A 12,606-nucleotide genomic window follows, 5' to 3' on the forward strand; every position below is an offset into this window, starting at 1 on the left:
TCCGTCCCCGTATGGAAATGATGTTAGCAACGTCCTCCTCACGGCGGAATACCAGACAGCCAACCGCTTCCACTTCAAGGTTGGGGTTTGTTTACTTGTTAAAAAATCCTTTTGAAATGTTCTCCTTCTCTACTGGATGGCGGCCGCTACTACAAAGGAGAAGGGTTGACTATGCAGGTGTTTTTCCTGATGCCATTATTCTGACTTAGCGCCCATGTGTTGAAGGCATCCATGGCTTTCTTTTAGAGCTGCGCCTTCCTAGTGACGATCGAGAGTGTTCAATGCTTGAATGTGGTGCTACAAGCTGTGCACTCACAGCAGGCACAGTGTGTCTGGATCAGTACCAGTGCCCCCGCTCTGTGGTCACAGATACCTAGAGCTCTGGTATTGGTGGTGGGGTTCTGATTTGAAAAGAGGGATTTCTCATTGTGGTTTCTTTCCCTTTGGACAGCTAACTGACCCACAACAGAAGAGGTATGAAGTACCCCATGAGCATGTGAAGCCCTTTCAAGGAAATGCTCCCTCTTCCACCAACTATGAAGTTCAAGTCTCCCAACAGCAATTTAGCATCAAAGTGATCAGAAAAAAATCTGGCCGTGTTCTGTGAGTTTTGAAAACTTGTCTGGGGAGTCAAGCAGGAGAGTGGCGGGGGTTGGGTTGGGGGAAGGGAGGTTTGCAGGCCTGAGTGTACGGTGCATTTCACTGATACTCCCAAAGGTGGCGAGTCTGCTGTTGGGGACCAGATGCACCTCCAAGTAGATGCAGTTTTCTGCCTTCCTCCCCCTTCCTCCCTCCTGTTTACTCACCCCCCTCTTTATTTTTCGCTTTGTTCTATTCTAACCACTTACCTACCAGCAACTACTTACGGAAATCTACTGTGACACTCTTTGGTCATGTGGAAGGATGTCTGGGAGACAGATTGAAGATACGTGCCACTTGGTGCCTCCTGATCTGGTGTCCATGGCACGATGTCACAGGCGGGCAGAGGGGTGGACGAAACAGTCATGTTGAGTCACTTTCTAAGCAGCTGTGTTCTCTCCCGCCCGTCCGCCGTCTGCATCTAGGTTTGACTCGAGCATCGGGCCTCTTCTGTTTGCTGACCAGTACCTGCAGCTCTCCTTCCGGCTGCCGAGCGCCAACGTGTATGGCCTGGGGGAACATGTGCACCAGCAGTATCGGCACAGCATGGACTGGAAGACCTGGCCCATATTCACCAGAGACACGACTCCCACTGGGGTGAGCTTTCGGGAAGGGCCCTTCGCTCCTGATATCACAGCTCGTCCTCAACGCCTCCCCCGGCAACATGTGGTTAGAAATAAGAACCACTTGGGTGACGTAGAGCATGCGACCTCTCCGTGGGTCCAGCTCCTCATCTGGTCGAGGCGGTAATAGACTTATCTCATCGGACTGTGGTGGGAGCTACATCCACATCCACTGTCCAGAGCGTGTCCACCACGCAGGGCGTGCTCAGTAAATACCAGGCTGCCTTCCGCTGTCTTTTCCTTCTGGACCCAGGAGTAGTGGCGAGAGCACCATGCATAAGGACTCTGCCAGTGTTCGCTGGGTCTCCAAATTTTAGGTTGACTCCTGATGAAACACCAGTTTCACGGGTTTACCAGCAAACGAGGGTATGATATCACTTAAAATACTCAAAGACATTTTTTGTGTGAAGAATGTCTAGGGCAGTGAAATAGGAAAAGGGGTAGAATTTTGTGGGTGTTATTGCGTCGTGTTTTGATGGCCAAAGCCCAAAGCAGTTGTTTTCTAGGCTCAGCAATACTTGCAGGTCTTGTTAAACAACTTTCAAAGGTGGTTCTAATTTATTAAGTGACTATTTTTGGACATTATCTCTGTTTACCAAAGAAATTCTGAAAAAATAAGTATCCTTTACCCTATTAAACAGATGAAGAGCCGATAATTCACTTGGTTAACAGCAACCACATCTAGATCCTGGGTGTTAAGCATTTATTTAAATTTAGCCATGAGTCCCCTGTTCAGTATTTACATAATTGGCAATAATACATTTCTAATGATCTGGGATTTAGACTAATAGATTGTATGTTTTTGGTTTTTAATTATTTCTCCACAGGATGGGAATAACTTGTATGGTGCACAAACCTTCTTCCTGTGCCTTGAAGACTCCAGTGGATTTTCCTTTGGAGTGTTTCTGATGAACAGCAATGCCATGGGTAAAGCACTGAAGAAATATTCATGAGAAAGGGCATAGGAGTGACTGTTAGTCCCTTTGTTACAGTATTAAAAGGACTGGGGTCTTTGAGGAATAGCTAGGCCATAGCTCAGGGCTTTGTGTGTTTCCTGATTGTTCCACTCCCACTTCGTTGCCTGTTGACCTGTGTATGAGTGGGGGTAGCAATGCTTGATTGAATTCCTTGAACCACCAGAGACAGAGTGGGGAGCAGAACAGGCAATCTACTGAGATGCACTGCTGAGGGGAGCAACAGGCGGGACAGGATAGGTGGGATCGGTCTGCTGCGCCGTGTGGGGCAGCTCCCTGGTCAGGGATTGAACTCTGGCTGTAAGGCTTATAGGGCTGAGATTTAACCCTTGGGCCACCTGGGAGGCCCTGGTTTACAAACTATCTTATGTCTAAGGAAGATGAGCCTAGAAATGAAGAGTAAACATTGCCATAGCCTCTAAGTGCATGCATGAACCTTATAACTCTTTTTCACATCATTTTACAAAAAGTATCCATTTGCAAAGAAGTAGAAATTAAAAAAATAAAGATCTCAACCTTCACCAATAATATGTGAGAGTCACCATCACCATAGGTGGCCTAAGATGATTCTGAGATACCTAACACTTGAGATGATACAGATTTACACAATTTATGGTAGTTGAAAGGAACCAGAAAACAAGTTGAATCAGAGTTAAAGGGAAAGGTCACAGGATCCCAGATCTATGTGTACCTTGGTCATGTGACTGGAGAGTAGAGTTTGGAGAGCTTCAGGCCTTTACCCGAAATGTGAAGGTTGTAGTCTTGGGTCTGGGCCATGGGAAAAGCACTTCCTATAGTTGTGAATGTCAGAGAAAAACAAATTTTCTTCTGTCCTCTTAGGTTCAGTTGATGGGAGCCCACAAATCAAAATCTAGACAGGTTAGCAAGAGAACGGACATGTGCAACATTCGAGAGTGCTTAGTAAAGGGGAACTCAATGGGTGGTTAGGATTTGGAGCTCATAGACCACCCCAGTGGACAGATGTGAGGGGTGAGGAGAAAGGCACTTAGGCAAGTGACTCCCTAGAAGAGGTAGGAGGATGAGAGGCTCTTAGAGAACAACAAACAGCTAATTTGGAAACATGAATAGTTGGGCGAATAGTTGGACAGCCAACATTCTTGTGAGAAAATTTAATTGTGGTGCTAAGTTATTGTCTCTGAGAAGATGAGCCGCCCTCCCCTCAAGGGGAGGATTTATAAACAACCCAGTGCTTTTGGAGGGTTCTGCTCTTAGGTAGACAGGGGATTTCAGAAACTCAGATGTCTGCAGCTTAAATAGTTTCTATGTCACAGCAGCTTATTCTCAACATCTTCACAAAGTGGGTCTTTTTTTTATTAAGAGTGTTTTCTACATCAGTGAACCCTGACTGGGGTTAGCACACTCCAGCCTCTACGACTGAAACCTGTCACACAGCAAGTGCTTGGGCCCCATGGGCAGTGAGACTTCGAGCGTCCATCCCTTTGAAGAGAATCTGAGCACTAGGATCACTTCGTTCATGTTCAGCTGATTGGTGAACCTCTGACCTGACACGTCATCACGCTCCAGAATGAATTCTCATTTTTCTTCATTTTTACTCACTCCAGAGGTCACCCTCCAGCCCGCCCCAGCTATCACATACCGCATCATTGGGGGCATTTTTGACTTCTACGTGTTCCTGGGAGATACGCCAGAGCAAGTTGTCCAGGAGTATCTGGAGGTAAGCTCACGCCACCATGATGATGGCCAGGGCACCCCAAGGTGCAGGGGTGACGCCTAGCTGTCCCACTAGCTATTGCATGTTGTCCCTGCCACAGGGAAGCCCAGTGGTCTATCTTGTGTGGCTGGGGGAGTTGGTGGCGGGTGCACTGTGGTGGTCATGCCTGGTAGGGTTACCCCAATATTACCTCAGCTAAATATAGATACAAAGTAAATGAAACTGTGAAAGAAAAAATTATGGTGTTATGAACATTTTAAAGGTGGGGAAGGATGAGAACAAAGGGGGATCACAGGGTCTGCAGTGGCGCCGGTGGCCCTCGGGGGGTGCACTACAGGGCCATTGTCTGAGACGGGGGGGCCCCCCTGCACTCACATTACGGAAACAGTGGTGCAACCCGGAGTCACTCAAGAAATATGAAACAAACCACTGGAACATGTAATTCAGAAACATATGCAATGGGTGACATAGACAAATAAGTAATGTAAAGTGATCAAGTACAAGAAATGCAAAAGGAAGACAAATGCATGAGATACAGTGGTGGAAATAAAAATTTAGAATTTGTGCAGTGGTTCCCTTAACTCCCTTTGAATTTATAATTACTCACAAATGAAATTTAGAAAATATCAGTCATGGTTCACGGGTGATTTGATAGTGGGGATTTTATAGAGATTATTATACCTAAGGGGAGAAATCAAACATGATATAAAAATGAACAATGATAGCCCAGAAAAAAATAAAATAATTAAAAAAAATTATTAGTCATATCAGTCATGACTATAGATGGAGTTTGGTTAAAAAAAAAAAAAGAATAAATAAGTTGACTTTGGCCTTAGTGACTTAACTGAAACAGGATGTTGGCAAATTGGTTTTGTGCCCCAAAGCCAATACCAAGAAAAAGTGGCGCATCAGGTTAAAGCTTAGCACTGAGAAGCTAAAGCCACTTCAGCATGATTTCGATCCCTGCCCCGGAGGTGACCACATGGCGCGGCAGACCTCTCCTGACCCGCCCGCTGCTCCCCTCAGCAGTGTGCTTCATCAATCAGCCTGTTCTGCTCCCCACTCTGTCTTGGGTGAAGCCTCTTACCACCCCACACCTCTGGCCTGTACCCCAGTTCTGTGTGCATACATAGATAAATCTTTAAAAAAAAAAAAGAGCTTTTACTGACTCTCACCGCACGTGTTTCAGCTTATCGGACGGCCGGTCCTGCCCTCCTACTGGTCACTGGGATTTCACCTCAGCCGCTACGATTACAAAAGCCTGGACAACATGAAACAAGTCGTGGAGAGAAACCGCAGGGCGCAGCTTCCTTACGTAAGTGAGGCTTACAAAAGCTCCCCCCCACCCCCCCAGAAACGAAGTCCCATGGGGAATAAGAACAACTGCTTACAATGTCGGGAAAAAAGTGAACACATTCAGAGGGCTGATGGACATTATTAAGTGACCATTAAGTGAGTCAGGCTGCATCCCTTTGCATTCGCAAGGGTTTCTGCAAAATGGAAGAAGGAGGGTGGGAATCACCCCCTTCCTTGGGGGGTAGGGGAAAGGGGTGTTTTATGAGGCAGATGATCACCCCTCTCGGGTGCTGATCAGGAGACATCCGATCGATTGTGGTAGGCTCACACTTGGGGGAGTAGCAAGTGTGAATTCTGGGTGGGAAGCCAGTATAAAGGACTCCATCCTAGGCCTGTCTTTTCTGTTTTTAATAAATGCCAAAGAAGACCAGAAGTGGAAGAGAAACAGCAAAATGTGGGGTAGCAGAGTGAAGAAGTGGGAGACACAGCCCCTTCTCTCCTTTTATCTTATGGACGGCGATGGGCGGGTTTTTGTAGTGATTTGCGGTACTTGGCATAGTTTGCTTGTTACCTTGATTTTTTAATCAAGGCAACTAGGCTGGACGAGGTAGTTAACCTGATGTCAGGGCTGGGGTCCGGCTTTGGGGAAAGCAGTGGGTCATTGGTTTCTGAAATGACTTCTGGAAAGAAACGTGAGCTACCAGGGACTCATAAAGACTCCGCTGAGCCCAGCCTGGAGTAGGTGGGGATGGTGAAGAATTGCCAGGGCCACTGGACAACTCATTTAAACAGGGACACTCCCAGGGACTAACGGTGGGCTCTGTGCTCCTTCCAGGACGTTCAGCACGCTGATATTGACTACATGGACAAGAGGAAGGACTTCACGTATGACCCTGTGAATTATAAAGGCTTCCCTGGCTTTGCGGAGGAGCTACACAACCATAGTCAGAAGCTGGTCATCATCGTGGTAGGTGCCACCTCACTGCCCCAGCCAGGCACCTGCCCGCTTGTCTCCACACCCTGCACCCCTCCTTGGCCTCCTACCCCCCCGTATCCTTCTAGCCCCTCTAGTTTACAGCCTGGTCCCTCACTGTTTCCCTTCTCTGTAGGATCCAGCCATCTCCAACGACTCTCCCCAGGGCGACCCCTATGGCCCTTACGACAGGGGCTCCAGTCAGAAGGTCTGGGTGAACACAGCCGACGGCGTGACCCCGCTTGAGGGGCAGGTAACGTTGTGGGGAAACCATCGTGGGGGGCGCATGGCCCCCGATGTTTTCCATCGTCGGATGCCTCACCTGGGCTGCAGATGAACCTACCCTTATCTTTCATCCCACATGTCTGTTGGCATCCTCAGCTTATCTGTCCTCCCAGCCCAGCGAAGTCCCTTTAATAATAGCTGTCCATCCATGTCCTCACCGTCCACAGTCTTCTGGGTGTCGGTGCCCCTGGTTCAGCAGATGACATGTTGCTGGCAAATGCAGCGAATCTGTTTTCTTCCTCTTCCTCTGTTTCTCAGTAGTATTTGACAAGCCTGCCACTTCTTTCTCAAGCTTCTGGTCATCCCAGGTTTCTTTTTAAGATTTATTCATTTATGCCTACAAGAACAGGGGTACAGGTCAGAAGTGTGGGGCTGAGAGGATTCACCAGAAGCAGAGTGGGGAGCAGAATAGGTGGACTGAAATATAGTGCTGAGGGGAGCGGTGGGAAGACAGGAGAGGTCTGCTGCGCCCTGTGGGTCAGTTCCCTGACCGGGGATCAAACTCATGCTGCAGTGACTGGCAATAGCTTCATAGTGCTGCGCTTTTACCCGTTATGGCACCAGGGAGGGCCCTGTCCTAGTTTTCTCTGAAGGTGACGCCTGCTGGTTCACTTCTAAGACCTCTGCTGACCCGTCTGCCTAGTGTCTGAGAGAAGTGGGCAGGAGAGAGGAAGAGAAAGGAATTGTTGTGCAATGTGGCGTTTATACAGTGTTCTCCCTCACCCACTGCCTGAGGCCTGCGAGTGGAGACTGACAGGGCAGTGAACCAGAGCTATAGATAACAAGGACTTGGTTAGCCACTCTTCCCCTACGTAGGTTTAGCCCCGCCCCTCCTGACGTGTGTTTCTCTGCACATCTCAAGCTCACTTTCCTCACTGAGGGGCCCCTGCCGGGAACCCCCATTACCAGGGGTTTTTCTGGATGCTTTCGCAGCACTCTGATCCACTCTGTCCACTCAGTTGACCCTGCTCATCAATTTTCTTTGCCCCTGCAGGTCTGGCCTGGAAAATCTGTGTTTCCTGATTACACCAATCCCATCTGTACTGCTTGGTGGAAAGAAGAATTTGAGCGTTTTCACAAGCAAGTGAATTTTGATGGAATCTGGATTGTGAGTTCTTAACATTTTGATTATTAGCTGACTAGTGTTCAGACTGTGCGTCAATATGGGGCACGAGGGGAAGAGGAGGAGAGTGGGAAGGAAGCAAGAATGTCTCCCCTACTTGGTATCCTAAATCCTTCCCAGTGCATGTAGCTTAGGCTCATGGTAAGATAACAAGGACTTGGTTAGCCACTTTTCCTCTACGTAGGTTTATTAGAGTTGCAAGCAAACACAGAGATGCATTTTTTCAGTCTTCTCCTTTCATAAGTGAATGAGCTGAAATAAGCAGGTCATATACTCCTGACATTGTTGCAACACCAATGAATTGTTGGGCTGTCGGCTCCGTTGGCCACGCTGGACAAGTGGGTCAGAGCCAAAGGCCCCGGGGGTTTGACTGGACTGGCTGCAGGGTGCAGGTGCATCGTGGCCTGTGGAGCACAATGCAACAGGTACTCAGCGTCAGGGAGGGAGCACTGAGCTCCCTTTCCTGAGAGAAATGTAGAAAATTCAAACAATGTGGAGAGCAAAGAAGATGACAAGTCACCCTTCTAGAAGGATACCGAGCAGTGCTGTCGGCCATCTGTATTTTGGTCTGCCTCTTCCCAGACCCTTCCTGTCTCTGCATATGCTTATGCTTATCCGTGTGAATGTGCTGTGTGTGTGTGTGTGTGCATGTGGAAAGAAAGATAGGGTGTGTGAAAGCTGATATTTATGGAATCAGAGTAGTAGAGTTTTTTTTAACGTAATGTATTTGGAGATTTTTTCATTTTAAGTGACTATGGATAGTTATGTATTTTTTTAAAGATTTTTTAAATTTATGCATACAGAGCTGAGATACAGGCCAGAGGTGGAGGGGGGAGGGTGAGAGGCTTCACCAGAGGCAGAGTGGGGAGTAGAACAGGATGACTGATGAGGTACACTGCTGAAGGGAGCAGCAGGCAGGCCAGTAGAGGTCTGACCCATGTGGGTCACCTCCAGGGTGGGGCTGGAACTCGTGCTAAAGTGGCTTTAGCTTCTTAGTGCTGTGCTACCAGAGAGGGCCTGATAGTTATCACTTTTAAAGAATCCTTTTTTTTTTTTTACCTTGGGTTAATTATTTTTAAAGAATTTTAAGAACTTTCCTGATGAAACTTTAAAGGGTAGAGGAGACAGCAACATTTATTTCTTTCCGTATAGCTAAGACCCTCTTTAAAAATGAAATATCTGAACTCATTCTCAGATTCTTCAAAATAAATAAATAAAGTGTGCCATCATACATAATAAGGGAAAATGTTACTTTTCTTAAAGAGTTTTTATTCTTTGTCTTGTAGGATATGAATGAAGTTGCCAACTTTGCTGATGGTTCACTTACAGGATGTTCTAAAAACAATCTGAATAATCCCCCATTCACTCCCAGTAAGTGTTGGTGGCTAGATTAATATGACAATTTGTATTTGATGCTTTATATTCATGAGGTAGATATAAACAAAGGAATTTTTACATGAGCATACTTAGGGAAAGGAAAATTACAGGTAATTAATTAAGGATAATCAAATACCAAAAGAAAACTGAGAAAGAAAATCAAAACACCTCATGCTTTCCTAGGAAAGGCGTACATTCAGAAGGGACAGTCTAGTCCTTCAACATACACCTGAGCTTCTGCTCAGGGGAGGCCCAGAGAAGATTCGAGGCAAAAGCCACGGGCTGGGAGTTAGTGGTCCTCTTTGGTGTGTGCCCCTGTGTGTCAGGACTTACCAGAGAGACAGGTAGCCTGTCCTACAGATGAGGATCAAGCCTGCTGATACTAAGGTGTAGAGAACAGATGTGACCGAGGATGAAGGCCAACCAGCGAGAAGCCATGGCGTGGGAGGTCAGTCAGCCTTGTACTGTGATATTGGTAAGCACTGACTATATTTGACAGCACTGTCCCTTAGGGCATGGCCCTGGGACCAGCCTTTGTTGTAGTTTGAAGAAAGCCAGAGGCTCTCAGATAAGTTGTACCTTACTAAGGTAGGGTTGAGTCACTGGAATTGTAGCATCCAGTGGAGACTTGCTGTCTGGTGGTCTACTTGGAACTGGGGCCGATGAGTCAGAATCAGATGTTGAGGAGCCTGGATGGGAGGTCAACCAGCTTCTGCTTTGTGATAGGAACTTTTTTATCCTCATTAAATTTTGTTTTAACGGGTCTCAAAATTCTGTGACAGGCTTTCGGGCAAGAGGTTTCATTAAAAAGTACAGGTTTTAAAAACGAATAACCTAAAACTGCCACGCAAAAGAAACCAAATGGTCCACAAAACATTCTCCTTGTCTTCTGAAGGCTTTAGGATGCATCCATATCATTATGCAATCTTTTACTGTTGCACTTAAGTGTAATAGTACACTTTTGAGATAAATAGTTCGATAGAAACTTTTTATGTTTCAGAGAGAGGAAAATAATGATAGTAAAATTAATGGTAATTATTAATTGTTGTTCAAGTACAGTATGATTTGGAAAATCAGTCGATAGTGAAACCATGAAAACTATTATAGTAAAGATCCAAAGGTGATTTACACATGAACCAGAGTGGTACGAGAGGAGTGGAAGAGAATCAATGAGTGGGCGAGACATCAGTTGGGCAATCTCCCTTTAAATGCTGGTCAGTGGAGAGAAGCTGGTCAATGGTGAGAAATTGACACCTTCTCAGCCACTAATTTATTCTTGGACCACATAGTTGAGCTAACCTTGAAGAATTCAGGTTCAACCTCAAGTACATCTGTTTCCTCTGCTTCCAGATGCCATCTGTATTCTCATGACAACCCAGGAGGGAGAATGTATATGGGTCAGCCCAGAGAAACTATCCCAAGTGGGTAACTCTGATAGCAGAGAAGCAATAGGATCATTTGTAGGGTGGCCACAATAAGTGCTGACCAGTGAAGCACCCTTAAGTTTCTTTGACCGTCAAGGAGCAGGGAGGCTCTCGCTGACTCATCTCTCTTTTGCCCCAGGAATCCTGGATGGTCTTCTGTACAAACAGACTCTCTGCATGGATGCTGTGCAGTCCTGGGGCAAACAGTATGATGTCCACAGTCTGTACGGCTACAGTATGGCCATCTCCACAGAAGAGTAAGACCACGATTGCTATGGACCTGCTGTAGAGGGAATTTTTGAACTTGCTAGATGCCAGGTGCCAGTGTGCTGTTAGAATTCTGGTCATCATGACTGAATGAAGGAAGAAACTAGCTGGCACACTGGGAAGAAGGAATCTGATAGATTTCTGTGGGATGTGTAAAATGAAAGAATGAGTAAATGAGTGGGTGGAAGGTTGGGAGAAAGAGAAGTAACTTGAGCAACACCAAACAGCTCTTCAGTTTTCAGAGTTTGAGTCCCCTTCTGCACAAGTATAAGGCCCACGTGTTTTTCTCAGGGACACACTATGTAGAGGGTATATAAGGGCTTATTACCTGCAGGTTAACTTGTGCTTTGGAAGTTCAGTAGCACCCTTATTCTACTGTGCTGTCTCCTTTTGCCTGTGGACTCAAGGTCTACAGTGTAGGAAACAAATATTGAGAATTTCATCGACTTACTGTAAATGTCACAACAAAAAGCCAGTCCAAAGCCATGTCACTTGTTAGCAACATCATGGGTATAATTTCAACCTTTTTGAAAGTTATTGAAAAAAATCACAGAGCAAAAGTGTTAAAGTATATGTACAGACTTCTAGTTTTAAAAGTACAGTAATCTATTTATATTTATTTATAAAAATACACATACTTCTAAAATATCTTTTCTTGTTATAAAATTACCACTAAAGCACTTCTAGTGGAAAAAAAAACTACTTGAAAAGAAGTTCCAAAGCCTGTTCATAAGCTCATTTTTGTGCATGTTTAAAATCACATGCAGTGATAAACCAATTATCGATCTTATCCATCCATCCATCCATCCATCCATCCATCCATCCATCCATCCATCCATCCATCCATCCATCTGCACACATGCCTATGTAACAATGAATTTCATCTTTGTTTTCACAAAAATTGTATAATTTTCACGGTTACTTTTGTAGTGATTGGGGATGATGGAGCATGAAAACCATAAGACAAAAAAAAGCCAAACAATACAAAGCAAACTGCATACTTTCAAAAGGTGCAGTCTGCTCCCAAAAGCAACTCTGTCCTTCCTGGGAGACCACTAGAAAGAACAGGGCTACTCACTTCTTTGGCCCTTAGTGCTGTTGCTGTCTCTGGAGCCAAGGCAGGCTGAGGTCTCACACTTACGGCCTGGGTCTCTCTTCCTTTGCAGAGCTGCCAAGACTCTGTTCCCTACTAAGAGAAGCTTCCTTCTAACCCGCTCCACCTTTGCGGGCTCCGGCAAGTTTGCAGCCCATTGGCTAGGGGACAACTCAGCCAAGTGGGAGGACCTTCGGTGGTCCATCCCTGGCATGCTCGAGTTCAACCTTTTCGGCATCCCAATGGTGAGTCCACACCCCAAGCTCTTCTCAAATCTCAGTCTCCAGAGAGCTGCATTCTGTAAGGTTTCAAACCTTAAGATTCCTCTACCTTCCGTGGCTCAGGGACTTAAATCATGAAAGCATGTGCTTCACCTGTACTGTAAGTCTCTGACGCCATGACATTCTTCCACTGCCTTCTAAAGACAGGAAGGGCAGTCTCGAAGTGGCGTCTCTGGAGTCTGTGCATTGCAGTAGAACATGCGTGCAAACAAGCACACGTATCCTTACGTATACAGTTGTAGTTCCCAAACTGAACACACCTGTACATCCAGAGCCTAGATGAGGAAACAGCATTACCGGCACCCTAGAGATGGTCCTGGCACCTTTTCCTTAAATTCAGCACCTGCATTTAAGGAGGCCAAAGCATAAATACAGTAACAGAAACATCGCTTTCCCCAGAGAGCTTAGTAAGAGGAGAATTTACATGGCCAAATGATTATGACAAGTCGGGGAAGTGCCACAAGGAACTTAGAAGCAAATGTTGAGAGAGAACCTGAGAAAGGGCTTATTGACTTAGACAAAAATTGTGAGGAAACAAAAGGGTTCAGGTGTCGGAGA

The 12,606-nt window shown here is 46.0% G+C and overlaps 1 protein-coding gene across 1 annotated transcript in view; it reads left to right on the top strand.

Annotated features, from left to right (window-relative positions):
* MGAM (maltase-glucoamylase) overlaps positions 1-12,606 on the top strand; it is a 65,345-nt gene that overhangs the window by 12,322 nt on the left and 40,417 nt on the right. Inside the window, exons 4-15 of the mRNA XM_012720785.1 lie at positions 3-79; positions 452-603; positions 1,065-1,236; positions 2,090-2,189; positions 3,820-3,932; positions 5,119-5,244; positions 6,061-6,192; positions 6,335-6,451; positions 7,478-7,591; positions 8,893-8,977; positions 10,547-10,664; positions 11,841-12,012. Of these exons, the coding sequence (XP_012576239.1) occupies positions 3-79; positions 452-603; positions 1,065-1,236; positions 2,090-2,189; positions 3,820-3,932; positions 5,119-5,244; positions 6,061-6,192; positions 6,335-6,451; positions 7,478-7,591; positions 8,893-8,977; positions 10,547-10,664; positions 11,841-12,012 (1,478 nt within the window). The remainder of the gene's footprint in view (positions 1-2; positions 80-451; positions 604-1,064; positions 1,237-2,089; positions 2,190-3,819; positions 3,933-5,118; positions 5,245-6,060; positions 6,193-6,334; positions 6,452-7,477; positions 7,592-8,892; positions 8,978-10,546; positions 10,665-11,840; positions 12,013-12,606) is intronic.

The sequence above is a fragment of the Condylura cristata genome, unplaced genomic scaffold, assembly GCF_000260355.1.
Source record: "Condylura cristata isolate star-nosed mole 26May11 unplaced genomic scaffold, ConCri1.0 scaffold00005, whole genome shotgun sequence".
Lineage (NCBI taxonomy): Eukaryota > Metazoa > Chordata > Mammalia > Eulipotyphla > Talpidae > Condylura > Condylura cristata.